The 15,955-nt window shown below is 36.8% G+C and overlaps 1 protein-coding gene across 4 annotated transcripts in view; it reads right to left on the minus strand.

Moving 5' to 3' along the window:
- Nucleotides 1–431: 431 nt before the first annotated feature.
- Nucleotides 432–15,955, minus strand: part of API5 (apoptosis inhibitor 5) — a gene marked incomplete at both ends in the record, with an annotated part of 35,783 nt that continues 20,259 nt past the window's right edge. For 2 of the 4 annotated variants that reach the window (XM_079707903.1, XM_079707902.1), the window contains 6 exons: nucleotides 4,883–5,115; nucleotides 5,639–5,715; nucleotides 8,060–8,116; nucleotides 9,169–9,262; nucleotides 10,545–10,726; nucleotides 15,847–15,936. In XM_079707903.1, coding sequence (XP_079564029.1) covers nucleotides 4,938–5,115; nucleotides 5,639–5,715; nucleotides 8,060–8,116; nucleotides 9,169–9,262; nucleotides 10,545–10,726; nucleotides 15,847–15,936 — 678 coding nt within the window. Of the gene's footprint in view, nucleotides 515–4,882; nucleotides 5,116–5,638; nucleotides 5,716–8,059; nucleotides 8,117–9,168; nucleotides 9,263–10,544; nucleotides 10,727–15,846; nucleotides 15,937–15,955 lie in introns of those variants that run through there. The other 2 variants (XM_079707901.1, XM_079707904.1) reach the window with 2 other exon arrangements.

Below are 15,955 nucleotides of genomic sequence, written 5' to 3' on the forward strand. Positions count from 1 at the left end.
TTACTCTTCTCCATATGTTGGCTGGGGGGAAGACAGAGAGGACAGGAAAGTCAGTAACCTTTCAGAACTGCTGATCTTTACCAGTTATCAGAACTAGACTGAATTATTACATTTTAGATTTGAATAGCTCTCAATAACAAATTATCAAGATGTTTAAAAGATTCACAATATGAAGTCTGAATAATGGTGATATTGCAAAAACAAGTCAAGATTGCAGACAGAGCATCCAAAAATATCGCTGCGGTTTTACCTTGGACACAACCATGGTCTGTTACAAAAGTAGATCATACATACAAAGGTATAAAGAACATTAAGTTTTTAGCTGAAGGCAGCAGTCTTTTTAAAGGGACATCCCCGGCAATCCAATGAGTAGAGTAGTAGAATTTAAGTATATTAAGCTCAAGACAATGCTGAAGACTGTGACTTCTCATTCAGTAGAGTCTTCCCCGACTACGATTTCCTCGTGCTCCCCAACCTCGGCCACCTCTACTTCCCCTGAAGGCTCCTCTCTGCTCTACGAAAAAGCGAACAAGGGTTTAGGTCTTGTTCAGGACTTCACAGGACAGCACACACAGAAGTAATGTAGCTCGCAGCTCTGAATGTAGCAGTAGGCTCTATACAAAGAGCATCGGTATTCTGCTAGTCCATCTACAAATTCAATCTTTACATAAAACCAGGGCATCACATATGCCAAAGCACATATCGCAAGGTGCCTACATTCATAGTAGGTACTCAATTAAATGTATCCCATTAATAAAGATATTTCAAGGTGACGATGTTGTAACTACATTGTTAGTTCTTTACTTTGGGGTCTATCACTACCAAAGATAATTAACAAAACTAGAAAAATTTCTATACTTAATATGGAATTAAAGCCACTGGCCTTCAAAAGTTAGTGCCATATATGTAAAATATCTTAGACTATCAATGATCAATTCTGAAAAATCAGGCTAGAATGAAAAATGTACCTTTCAAATGCAACAAATAGGCAATTTGTTTTGCTCACCATATTTCAAAATAATGTTGATACAAATTCCGACGGCTTTCCTCACTACTTTTTCAGCTATGTATGAACTGCTCAGAGGGCTGCCAAAAAGGTGATATGTATATATTACAGTGTTTGGGTTACTGATGTAAATTAAGGATATCTTTTGCTGAAAAATTAAGTTACTTGTGTCATATGGTAGATTTGAGTCCTTGATTTATTGGTCAGTCTGTTTTACAGCTCCAGAGAAATATTCCTCAAAGGAGTCTTTCCAGTGAAGAAAACTGATCAAAGTTATCAGCAAGGCAGGACTTTTCATCATGTATAAGTAAGTCTCAAACTTCTAATTCTGGAGATAGAATCTCCTCATTGGAACTTTTCAAACTTGCTCATTGCAGCAATCTTGTTAGGAGCAATAAAAAGAATCTGGTGTTGCCATTTTTGATCCATTATATTGGAGGCTTGAAAAATGCCTATCAAGTCAGTGTTGTAATCCATTTTTTGCCATTATGGCTAGAAATACAGTTACTGTATTTGGGTGATGTTTTGATTTCTTCTTTTTTTTTCCCTCCAGAAACTCTTGAGTTAGAAAACTAACTAGACCTTTCCCCAGCTTAGCCAACATTTACCTGTGTAACAGAACAGAATCTGATTCAAAGTCACCTCTCATGTCATGACACAGTTTTCTAAGTTGATTGGTATGCAAACTGTTTAAATGAAACCATCGTGAGCCAACACGTTCAGAAAATCAGAGGTCGTCCGTGGGTAAGATACTCCCAGTGACAGATGCAATGACTGTGGTGCATTCTGGGAGCATAGCAACCTTAATACAGCAACTTCTTGATGCTGTAACTCCTGCATTTTTGACTGTTTAAGACTTGGCTTTACCCATGCAGATATCTGCATATTTTCCCCCTATCATACTCATTATAAAACCTTCATTTCTCAGTTTACATCGACACACTTAACAAATCAACACCCCCATAGCTATCATTATTAGCTATAAGCTAACAGACTACTAAAATCTACCCTTTCAATTGTTTTTCAATCAATTGTAATATGAAGAACTCAGTTACCCTCAATTGTTCAGTATATCTAATAAGTATATTAAATACATAGTATGAAGGTATTATTTGCTGTGATTATCTTTTCTATATTGGCTATTTCTTTCTGATCTGCAACTGAGGCAGTCATTTCTACAGTACAGGGAGTCACCAAACTTTCTTTTTTCTTCATCCTGAGGGACTATTCTGCACTTTAATGATCTTTTCAATGATTTCAAGCTTACTAACACTGCTTACAGTTAAAATTATACTTTAAAAATTATTTTTATATTCTAAAAAGGTAAAAGTTGAAGGATACAAGTCACAAAACGTAGAATTAGTACTTGTGGGTTACCAGGGAACTCTGTTCTGCACGAAGGAAAACTAAACATGGGTATATGTTTGCAAATAATTTGACTGAAAATGCACCAGGAAGCTGAACTAAGTTACGGGAACAAACGCCATTTGATAAAGCAAATAACAGAGACATTGGTTAGTAAAGTGATAAACTTGTATAAGGAAGAAAGTCTAAGTATGCCTACATGGACTCAAAGAACAATCACAAATTCTGGCTCCTTCTCTGTAGTGAACAAGTTCAGGCCCATGACACTGGCACAATCTATTTTCTTTGCAGTAGACTTGTTCATTGTAGTAAGAGCAATATTAGTATTGCCTGGTTCCCTATAACACAAAAGGAGTAAATTTCCCAACCCTTCAGTGTGTATGACTCTTTAAAAACAAAACAAAAAAAACCCCCCATGCAACCAGTCTTCCTTGGAAAAATAAAATTGAGCTTGGCTGATATAGAAAAGTGGAATTATGATGGTTTTGCCAAATGTAGGTAATAAAATCTATGTATTAAAGACTCAAGAACACAGAACATTTTTTCCCTCCAACTTTGAGACAACTCTGACATCCCAAGAAAAAAAGCCAACAGTCCCTCTTTCTTCCTGACCCACTGTCAGTTCCCCAAGGAAAGGACATAAAAAAGGTAGAAAAAATTTGAGGTAGATTGGTCCACCAATTCTCATCTATAGTACCAAGAACTGTTTTCAACTGAATGGGTGAAAGAAATCCAGGGAAACTCTCTGAATTGTTACTATGATAATACTTACAATCTGACACATTCAACTCCCCAAAATAAAAGTACTAGCAAAAATTTTGTTCCTACTTTCCAATAAGAACAATCAGAGTTTAGTTTGCTTTGTAATTCAATTTATGACAAGCACTCCAATTACAAGGTTCACCCCTATAGGAATATTAAAGTACAGTAATACCAGACACAAAAGGCAACAGTTGTGTTTGTTTTGCCATTCTGTTACTTTGAGGACTACGGAACAACTCAAGTTGTGACCCCTGGATATTTTTTTTCTTGGCTGCACCATGCAGCTTGTGGGCTCTTAGTTCCCTGACCAGGGATCGAACCCCCCGGAAGTGAAAGTGTGGAATCCTAGCCACTGAACTGCCAGGGAATTCCCTGGATATTTGTCCTGAGTAAAACTGCTTATTTTTTTCACATTGATAATTTTTTAAAAATCACATACAACCTAAGGCTTTGCATTTTTCACATCTCTTTTCCACATGCATCACATCATCTGATTCTCCCTATCAGACAGGTAATGAATTGCACAGGGCTCAGAGTAACTGACTTGCCTAAGTGAAAATAAATACAATTTAATTCTCTATATATTGCCATACCTCTTGATTACTTTCATCTATATCAAATGAAGATAGAATCTGAGAGAATAGTTGATTTTAAGAATGGTTTTGATAAACACCACATTAAATCATAACAAATGACAGAGGACAATATTTGGTGCAATGAAGTAACAGAATCTTTTCCATTTACAAAATGCTTTTGCAAATATTTTTTGAAGTTTTTAAGCTCTATGCTATCCCTTTATTTCAGGTAGGAAAAGAAGCTAAGAGATGCACATTTACTTATTATTATATAAGTAAAAGAGTTCAGTGATCTTTTCTACACTAAAGTTGTCTCAAAGAGTCTGACTGGAGTAGAAGGGTTCATTTCACAATCTAAAATTGGCTTTCTATAATCTGTTTGCTCAGATATTAGAGGAATTTAGCTATCGTAGGAGGAATTTACTTAACGTCACAATCATCTCACCCTGGAAACAATTATAGAGAGCATATTCTTCAGAATGTACTTTTTTGGGAATAATTACTGCAGAATCAATTCTGCTTGGTAACCAAGACCAATCACAAGTATGTTTGGTTTTGAATATTAAACTTGGTCTTCTTAAGCAAGATTAAGGATCTGAGTCAGTGAAATTTTTGTCCATTTTTCTTTATAAGCCAGTGAGACAAACTTCACTTCTGATTCAACAGCCCTGGGAGAGACTGGACTAGTGGGAAGCTCTCCTTGCACTAATGTCTAAAGTTGAAAGGAGGACTGCACTCTGGGCAGTGGGGGAGACTGCAACAGGACACATCTTCTTTGCTAGATGATGCTTTAACATCTGCCTCTGCCTTCTAGAACTTCTCCTTTTGAAGTAGTGCAGAAGATGGGAGGACAAGCAGTGGGCTGATAAGGTCCAAGAAGGATCATTAATACCACATCTGCCAAGAATGGAAGCTATATACATTCTTGAGGGAGAATGCACAAAACGTCTTGCCTTGAAGCTAAAACAGGGAAAACCAGGAATAGATGGTTCATGCCATCTTCCTTCCTTTTTTTTCCTGTTGGCTCCTCTGAATACAAGAGGCACATTTTTCAGGTTCTCAGTGTTACATGCTCAATTCAGTGAGTCCACACGGGTGAGTCAGAAAGGAATGGGTTAAGTTGTTTCCCCAACAGTTCAGGTTCCCCAAACTAACTCGAAAAGTCACCTGAAAGAACTATGAGACTCTATTTAATTAGTAATTAAAATCAAGTACAACACAATTTCTGCCTAATCTCTCATATTGCTTGTACCCAAACGGAAACGCTCACCATAATTAAAGTTGCCCAAATTGCTGCTATATTTCCCACTAGGAGGATTATAAATCTGCCTGGCATCCCTTTTTGGTCCTGCTGAAGATTTCTTGGGTGGTGAGCCTGAAGTTGTATCTTCATTGGCTCTCTTTTGCCTATAATGGTAGGAAGAACAGCAATTAAAAAAAATTCTTTTATACCAGAGGCTATCAATATATTTATTATATCTGTTACAAAAGACATCCGAAAGATGACAGTCACATCAGAAAAAAGAAAATAACATTCTGATGTCATCAAATTAACTGTGGTTTAGTTATGCAGACATTGTCAGAGGGGCATTTACAAGGCTTTACAACAATCTGAAATATGTAGCTTCATAGATTATACACAAGTGACGCATTTTATAAAACTTGTCAGGAAAGTCTTATTAAGTTACAGCAATATGGACAAAGGTTTGAAAATTCCAGAGTTGTATCCTACCAGTTTATTTTATAAATACTAAATTAGATTTTATATTTTAAGTCATGCTTCTAATAATCATAGCTTAACATCTTATTAAGAATCATTTCACTAATAACGTACCATTTTGTACAGGAAATGTAAAATCTGAATTCAGATTTTTTCGTATTTGTAAATCAAATATTAGAACACTTTAATCCCTTTAAATATGTTTCTTACCCAATTTCAACCTTCTGTACAGGTTTCCAGGATAATGTTACTGTGCTCTTATAAGAAGGAGGAATGTGGAAGAGATCCTGAAGAGACAAAATTAGAGACTTCTAATGTGTTTGATGGTGCGGGGAGTGGTGGTAAGGGTAGGAAACAGGGAGACACATTTTAATTTTAGGAAGGGAAACTAGTTTATCCTTCTTGCTTTTGTGCTGATGACTAAAATAATAACCTAAAAAATAAACTGCAAGAGAAAAGTAAACAAGGACAATTTTGTTTACAAATTACATCTATTACTTCAGTGTTATTTTGCACACATCACTTAAGAAACTGCAGCTAACTTTTTTCAAATGTCATTTCAAGTTATAGGACAAAAATATCAATATTTATCAACTTTACTCAAATCCACAAGTAGTTTCTTTTGCACAGGTGCAGTCACTGACGTGCTTTAAGAAAGATACAATGGTGCACTCTGCATTTGCTTTTGCAGGTTTTTAAGTGGTTCAAAACTAGAACAAAACTAAAGGTCTGGCTAATCATGTTTTTCTTCCCCTCAAATATCTATATATTACCAATAAGGAAAAAACCCACAAGATTTAAGTACTAAATTATTAATATATGGTAATGCAAATATTTGCTGAATTTAAATGTTAACATAATCCAGAACTGAAATAATCTAACCTCATAATACCCTCAAAACTATGAATGAATTTCTAAATATATTTATTCTTGGTATTTTACCTAACATTTCTTACCAGTTTTACTCTAATTTTTATATACAGGCAAAATCTGATAAAAGTAAACTAAGTTTCTTTCACAGTTAAAATGAATATGTGAATAAAAATCACCTCCTACTATATAAAACTTAAGTCCAGGGTACCAGATAAATGCAGGGAATTAGTCAATATAAAGTCCTTTGAAACAAAAATGCTTGAGGCTTCTAGCTGGAGTGATTTAGCATATAATAATGTTATTTATTAAGAAAGTGTCAACAGGAAGAAGGGGGAAGTCTTCAATTTTAAACATGTTAAATCTCAGGTGACAATGGGAAACTGGAGTATAGTTTGTGGATTCACTGAAATAGAAGTGAAGGTAAATTTTGGAATTAGATGCGTCTGGTTAGGTAGGAACTAAAGATTGCAAGCAGATGCCATGGATGGACCAAAGCACACCAGTTTTTCTTGTGATTTCCCTAAAACGAAGAATTGATTATGTCGTATTAAAAAAATATTTCAGAATTTTTTGGTCAGGTTCCCTACACACTGGTTACTGACCCTATTAATCATTCTTCCCCATGCAACTTCCTACTGCCATCATCTTTAAATCACTACGGTTTCCTGAACAGGAAACTGTCTCATCTCCATGTGTTGGGTCGTAGTATTTGATAAGTTTAAAATGTTCTTAACATCATAGTATATCTTCAACTTTGACTTATAGCATCAGTTCAAATAAAGTCAAAACTCACATTTTAATGTATTAATCTACCATTTGAAATTATTTATATTTAAGATTTGAAATAAATGGTGGCTATGATAAAAATTTTCTTTGAGATGAGAGTCAGTATTCTTACCTCTTCTGTTTTTAATGCCTTTTCACTTTTCCTGTTGGCAATGATACTCATCCCTCAATGTCTCACTGTTTTCTCTGAAAAGCTTCCCTTTCTCTTCTGATAAAAAGTAAGTATTCCATGGGATTTTTACCAGACTAGTTTTAAGGCATATCACTAGCCCTGATTTTGTAGCTGTTAGGCTTTGTGCTATAAGGGTTACAAATATTTCTTTCTCCCATCTGGCTATAATACTATCAACTTATAACAGTACTGTTAACTTACAGTATCAAATGATGGCTACTTTGCTGTGATTCCTTTTTTGTTCTCTCAGGTTATTAGTTTTTTGTTTAGGCTAACAGATACTTGGGGAGGGTAAACAGAACTGAAGGATATTTATGGCTTAATGGTAAGTATAGAAAACTCTCAATTTATTACATAGACAAGTTAACAGAAAAGACCACAGGACAATATTTCATGTGCCACATAAGACTGTTCATTCTTAGTGTAAGCAAAGCAGGGTTTTATTGGTCATTCAAAAGGACCCGATAGTATTAAGACTACAAGAACTTAAGTCAGTGAAATTTCTGAGTCTAAATGTATCTGCTCCAATGCTCTGGGTCAGAAGAACTCTGCATGCCTCCCTTTGTTTCCAGTATCTTCTGCAATAACTTTTAAATAAATAAAACAATGTATTATTCTTTAATAGCTACAAAAACATCACTCGGTGTTATAAAAGGCATAAAGCTTTAAAAGGCCAAACGTCTGGAACGTAATGGCGTCTCTCCTTAACCAGTACCATTGCAGACATAAAGACATATGGAAAACCTCTTGCACTAACTTTCTAGCTGGCTGGGATGACTTGATAAGAAAGGAAGACTTACCTTGATTAAAACATTGATATTATTTGTTATTTTCAATGCAACAACTTTAATCTTGTTCTGCAAAAGGAAAACAAAATTAAGTTAAAATGCCAATAACTTTCATGATGTATATTTCATTCCCGTATAGAACTTGGAATAATTCCACTTCTCTTTCAGAATCATTTCTACAGTTAGAGAATTCCTTGGTTTATATTTACTGATCATGCTCAATCCTACTTCTTGACTCTAAACAAGTGCAGAGATGGCAAAGAAAGCAAATAATCTTTATCTTCCCTTAACGGGTTAGAACATTTAAGTGTTATATCTACAATTTACTTGAAAAACGAGTAAGGGACAGGTCACAGGCACATAGCAGTTGTTTTAAAAAATATATCAGTTTATGTTACAGGAAGACACAATGAAAACTTAAAATATTTCATTAGGACCAAGATGAAGATTGATCAAAATAGATGAGATCAGGGAAAACCAAAAATCCCAACATAAACACATATAGTTTGGTATAGAATTGGCAGTTTAATTTTTTTTTTTTTTTTTTTTTTCCTGTACGTGGGCCTCTCACTGTTGTGGCCTCTCCCGATGTGGAGCACAGGCTCCGGACGCACAGGCCCAGCGGCCATGGCTCACGGGCCCAGCCACTCTGCGGCATGTGGGATCCTCCCGGACCGGGGCACGAACCTGCGTCCCCTGCATCCGCAGGCGGACTCTCAACCACTGCGCCACCAGGGAAGCCCTAATATTTTTTTCTAATGTAAACTAATATTTGGGCTTCAAAAAGGTGAAATTAAAAATATCACAATTGCTAATCAAATATTTCAACAAAATGTGCTGTTAATGAGACCCTAGTGAAAGACTGGTATGCATCAACATTTGATAACATTGTTCACAAACATTGGAAACATTCAAGACATTTCAACAGTGATAAAGTTTCCTATATAACTTAGCATATAACTAAATGTGTAGTTTTCTAACATTGTATCTTCAACTTAGAGTTGTATCATCCTTCAAATAAAGTCGAATGTTACATTTCAATATATGAATTCAGTCTGAATTTGTAAGAAATGGTGGCTATTATAAAAATTTCCCAACAAGATGTAACTGAGTATTCTTACCTCTTCTGTTTTTAAGGCCTCGCCTGTTTTACCCTGGAGAGCCAAGCGAAGTTGTCTGATATACACCTGCAGGCCCCGTGCAAAGTACTGCAGCCTAAATGAAGAAGTATTTGCTAATTAACAAATCATCACTCAACTTTGCTTTTATACCTCAACTTTGTTTTTAAATTCAAAGAATACTACAGCTAAATGACCTTTGCCAATAAAGAGTAAATTTTGAGGGGGACTTTCTTTTAATTATCAATGTATGATCATAAGAGATACACAAAGAAGTAAAATAAAAGCAGTTTTTCTTTGTCAAAAATTGGAATACATCCACACTCAACCTGGCAAGGGAAACACTTCTGGCACTGTGCTAAGGAAGCTTGTTATGTTAACCTGCAAGGCATGTGTCTAAATTAGAAACAACCAAGAGCCATGGACTAGAATCAGGTGGCCTGGGTTCTTCTCTTCCACTAGCCAAATGAAGGTCAAGTGACACAGACAAGTCACTTAATCTCTATGTTTACCTGCTAAGGAGGGACAGTGTTTGACCCATTTGCACCTTAGGGTCCAGTTTAAAAATAAAACAAAACTGCAGACTTTGCAAAGGATGTTGAGTAATCTCTTTTTCAAATTTGTTCCCAGGTAATATGTGAAGAAAGGTTGTACCGTAACTCCATCCTGCTGACTTCTAGGAACTCTGCTTAACAACGTGGCATCGCTGTTTTTTTCACTTTCAGAGTAATTTCCTAAGATGCCTGTTTCTGGTCAAATGTTTCACCAAGTATTAAACCTCTGCCTTACAAAAGCATAGAGGACAATAACAGATGATACAGTGGCCAAGCATCTCAAAACTTAAGATGTGAATTTGTTCATGCAATGATTTAATACAAAGTATCTTCAGGAAAATGACTTATATTGATTTCTCCAGTGCTGGTCCTTCAGCTGCACTGTACGATATTAATAACACTATAAGATAGTAATAGCAGATACAGTTTACTGACTACCCACTATGTGCCAGGCATTGTGCTTAAAGCTTTTCATCCATTGTCTCATTTAATTCTCACAACTCTGTAAGGCAGGTACTATTATCAATAAATTTAACAGCTGAGGACAATTTGGGGTGTTAGAGAGGTTAGGGAACCTGCCCAAGATCATGAAGCAAGTAGGGAGAGGCAGAGTCCATTTTTGAAAAAGGTCATCTTCTCCCATGCATTTGCTATGCCACAATAGTTGTATGTTTATATACATTCCTGTTCTGTGGATCTTCCATTCTTCTGCACTGCAGTAAGGCAGGGTGGGGAAAAAGCTCTTATAAAATGAAAACAAAACCTAGGGAGCTTCAAGATAGCTTTCACCTTTGTCAAAGACTGGCCACTTCAATCATACATCACCTTATTTTGAAATCTTTGAGCTTTTCTGCATTCAGCTTGGCTGTTAAGAAATCTGGAAGTTTTCGGCCCAACTGGTGAAAGCTATACAACAAACATTCCACATAACTGAACTGCAGCTTGGGTTCTTCATTACCAGCGTTCTCCCCGTTTTCTGCTTCTTCTGGAGGGAGAGGCATATACTCCTAAGAGAGGAAAATAGAGAGATGTATGCAATCTGCTCTAGACACTCTAATTATAAGCATATACTCAAGTAATTATAAGGCACGCTTTTAAGACATGAAGCATTAAAAACTGCCAAGATCAGAAATTTAAGTAAGATATCCCTTTTACATATTGGATCAATAACCCAGCCTCTCAACATTCCATATTAACCTATAGTATGGCTGCTACTACTACTACTACTACTAATGACAGTGAAAGTGACTAACATTTATTAGGTACTAGGCAGATGAACAAACTGATGTTCTGAGAGCTTAGGTAAGTTTCCCAAAGTTAATAAGCTGAAGAGGCAGGATTCAACCTGGGTTTGACATCAAAAGCTGATGTTCTTAAAACAGTATGGAGGTTCCTTAAAAAACTAAAAATAGAGTTACCATATGATCCAACAATCCCACTCCTGGGCATATATCCAGAGAAAAATCTAATTCAAAAAGATACATGCACCCCAATGTTCATAGCAGCACTATTTACAATAGCCAAGATATGGAATCAACCTTAATGTCCATCAACAGATGAATGGATAAAGATGTGGTATATATATATATATATATATATATATATATGTACACACACACACATACACACAAACACAATGGAATACGACTCAGCCATAAATATGGATGCAATAATGCCATTTGCAGCAACATGGATGGACCTAGAGATAACCATACCACATGAAGTGTGTCAGACAGAAAAACAAATATGATGTCACTTATATGTGGAATCTAAAATATGATACAGGGGGCTTCCCTGGTGGCGCAGTGGTTGAGAGTCTGCCTGCCGATGCGGGGGATGCGGGTTCGTGCCCCGGTCCGGGAGGATCCCGCATACCGCAGAGTGGCTGGGCCCGTGAGCCATGGCCGCTGAGCCTGAGCGTCCGGAGCCTGTGCTCCGCAACGGGAGAGGCCACAGCAGTGAGAGGCCCGCGTACCGCAAAAAAAAAAAAAAAAAAAAAATATGATACAAATGAACTTATTTACAAAACAGAAACAGACTCACAAAAATAGAAAATAAACTTATGGTTACCAAAGGGGAAAGGAGGGGGAGGGATAAATAAGGAGTTTGGGATTAGCAATACAAACTACTATATATAAAATTAAGATAAACAGCAAGATCCTACCATATAGCAGGGAACTATATTCAATATCTTATAATAAACCATAATGGAAAAGAATACGAAAAAGAACATATATAACTGGATCACTCTGCTGTACACCAGAAACTAATACAACATTGTAAATCAACTATACTTAAAACAAAAAAAAAGTTGATGCTCCTAGAAAAAATACTCCTAAAAGTTATATGGAACCAGAAAAGACCCCAAATAGCCAAAGAAATCCTGAGAAAGAACAAAGTAACAGGCATCACACTTCCTGATTTCAAGCTAGGCTATAAAGTTACAGTCATCAAAACAGTATAGTACTGGTATAAAAAAAGAGAAACAGACCAATGGAACAGAATCAAGAGCCCAGAAATACACCCAAGCATAGACGGTCAACTAATATTTGACAAGGGAGCCAGGATATTCAATGGAGAAAAGACAGTCTCTTCAGTAGATGGTGCTGGGAAACTAGATATGTATATGTAAAAGAATGAAACTGGACCCATATCTTACACCACTCACAAAAATTAACTTGAAATGGATTAAAGACTTAAGTGTAAGACCTGAAACCATGAAATTCCTTGAAGAAAACATAGGAATAAAGCTCCATGGGGCTTCCCTGGTGGCGCAGTGGTTGAGAGTCCGCCTGCCGATGCAGGGGACATGGGTTCGTGCCCCGGCCTGGGAAGATCCCACATGCCACGGAGCTGCTGGGCCTGTGAGCCATGGCCGCTGAGCCTGCACATCCGGAGCCTGCGCTCCGCAACGGGAGAGGCCACAACAGTGAGAGGCCCGCGTACCGCAAAAAAAAAAAAAAAAAAGCTCCTTGATGTGGGTCATGGAAATGATTTTTGGATATGACACCTAAATCACAAGCCACAAAATAAAAAAACAAATGGGACTATATCAAATTAAAAAGCTTCTATATAGCAAAGTGAAAAGATAACCTGTGAAATGGAAAAATATATTTGCAAACTATTTATCTGACATGGGGTTAATATCCAAAATATATAAGTACACATACAGCCCAACAGCAAAAAACTAAATAATCCAATCAAAAAATGGACAAAAGAACTTTAACAGACATTTCTCCAAAGAAGATATACGAAAGGCCAACAAGCACATGAAAAGATGCTCAACATCACTAGTCATTAGGGAAGTGCAAATTAAAACCACAATGAGATATTGGCTCATACCTGTTAGAATGGCCATCATCAAAAAGACAAGAGATAGGGGCAGTTTTGGAAGTTTTAGCCACGGCAATCAGAGAAGAAAAAGAAATAATAGGGATTCAAATCAGAAAAGAAAAAGTAAAACTTTCACTGTCTGCAGATGACATGATACTGTACATAGAGAATCCTAAAGATGCTACCAGAAAACTACTAGATCTAATCAATGAATTTTGTAAAGTAGCAGGATACAAAATTAATACACAGAAATCTCTTGCATTCCAAACACTAAAAACAAAAAATCTGAAAGAGAAATTAAGGAAACATTCCCATTTACCACTGCAACAAAAAGAATAAAATATCCAGGAATAAATCTACCTAAGGAGACAAAAGACCTGTATGCAGAAAACTATAAGACACTGATGGAAGAAATTAAAGATGATACAAACAAATGAAGAGATATACCGTGTTCTTGGATTGGAAGAATCAACATTGTGAAAATGACTCTACTACCCAAAGCAATCTACAGGTTCAATGCAATCCCTATAAAACTACCAATGGCATTGTTCACAGAACTAGAACAAAAAATTTTACAATTTGTATGGAAACACAAAAGACCCTGAATAGCCAAAGCAATCTTGAGAAAGAAAAATGGAGCTGGAGGAATCAGGCTCCCGGACTTCAGATTATACTACAAAGCGACAGTAATCAAGACAGTATGGTACTGGCACAAAAACAGAAATATAGATCAATGGAACAGTACAGAAAGCCCAGAGATAAACCCACACACATATGGTCCCCTTATCTTTGACAAAGGAGGCAAAAATATACAACAGAGAAAAGACAGCCTCTTCAATAAGTGGTGCTGGGAAAACTGGACAGCTACATGTAAAAGAATGAAATCAGAACACTTCCTAATACTATACATAAAAATAAACTCAGGGCTTCCCTGGTGGCGCAGTGGTTGGGAGTCCGCCTGCTGATGCAGGGGACGCGGGTTCGTGCCCCGGTCCGGGAAGATCCCACATGCCGCGGAGCAGCTAGGCCCGTGAGCCATGGCCGCTGAGCCTGCGCGTCCGGAGCCTGTGCTCTGACACGGGAGAGGCCACAACAGTGAGAGGCCCACGTACCGCAAAAAAAAAAAAAAAAACAACTCAAAATGGATTAAAGACCTAAATGTAAGGCCAGATACTATAAAACTTAAGAGGAAAACACAGGCAGAACACTCTATGACATAAATCACAGCAAGATCCTTTTTGACCCACCTCCTAGAGTAATGGAAATAAAAATGAAAATAAACAAATGAGACCTAATGAAACGTAAAAGCTTTTGCACAGCAAAGGAAAACATAAGCAAGACGAAAAGACACCCCTCAGAATGGCACAAAATATTTGCAAACAAAGCAAATGACAAAGGATTAATCTCCAAAATATACAAGCAGTTCATGCAGCTCAACATCAAAAAAACAAACAACCCAATCCAAAAATAGGCAGAAGACCTAAACAGACATTTCTCCATACAGATTGCCAACAAACACATGAAAGAATGTTCAACATCACTAATCATTAGAGAAATGCAAATCAAAACCACAATGAGGTATCACCTCACACCTGTCAGAATGGCCATCATCAAAAAAATCTACAAACAATAAATGCTGGAGAGGGTGTGGAGAAAAGGGAACTCTCTTGCACTGTTGGTGGGAATGTAAATTGATACAGCCACTATGGAGAACATTATGGAGGTTCCTTAAAAAACTAAAAATAGAACTACCATACCACCCAGCAATCCCACTACTGGGCATATACCCTGAGAAAACCATAATTCAAAAAGAGTCATGTACCACAATTTTCACTGCAGCACTATTTAAAACAGCCAGGACATGGAAGCAACCTAAGTGTCCATCGACAGATGAATGGATAAAGGTGTAGCACATATATACAATGGAATATTACTGAGCCATAAAAAGAAACGAAATTGAGTTACTTGTAGTGAGGTGGATGGACCCAGATAGAGTCTGTCATACAAAGTCAAGTTAGCCAGAAAGAGAAAAACAAATGTCATATACTAACGCATATATGTGGAATCCAGAAAAATGGTACAGATGAACCTATTTGTAGGGCAGGAATAGAGATGCAGAGGTAGAGAACGGACACGTGGACATGGTGGGTAAGGGAAGGGTGGGACGAATTGGGAGATTAGGTTTGACATAAGTAACACTACCATATGTAGAAGAGATAGCTAGTGGGAACCTGCTGTATAGCACAGGGAGCTCAGCTCAGTGCTCTGTGATGACTTAGACAGGTGGGATGGGGGCGTTGGTAGGGAGGTCCAAGAGGGAGGGGTTTTATGTATACATATAGCTTATTCACTTCATTGTACAGTGGAAATGAACACAACATTGTAAAGCAATTATACTCCAATTAAAAACAAAAAAAGATGGCCTATTTTCTCCACAATTATGATTAATGACTTTATTTCCAGGTTGCTAAAGCCATTTGGCCTTGAGCAGTAACCTTGATGGTGATCTGGTGCAAACATTTAAAATATTTTGATAAAGAAATAGCAGAAAGACTTACTATATAAATCCTGTATTATATTTTGTCTAAAGCATCAACAACAGAAGAAATGCCTAAGATTAAAACAGATTTTATTTTTAAAGTAGACAACGTGTGGTCTGAGCAGCTAACAACACTACAATTATTATCTAAATCATTTCAAAATCTGGTTCTCTATAATCTGGAAATTAATACTACACTATTAGACTTTGGGGCTCTATACTGACTATGCCATAAGGAAAGAAAAAAGTTCTTACCAATAACTTATCAAACAGTTTCCTTAAATTTGTTTCTAGCTTTTCCATGTCACCACAAAATGAACTCATTTCAGCCAACAGTTTCAATACCTAAAACACACAATTCACT

Source organism: Hyperoodon ampullatus, assembly GCF_949752795.1.
Source record: "Hyperoodon ampullatus genome assembly, chromosome: 7".
In the NCBI taxonomy this organism is placed as follows: Eukaryota; Metazoa; Chordata; class Mammalia; order Artiodactyla; family Ziphiidae; genus Hyperoodon; species Hyperoodon ampullatus.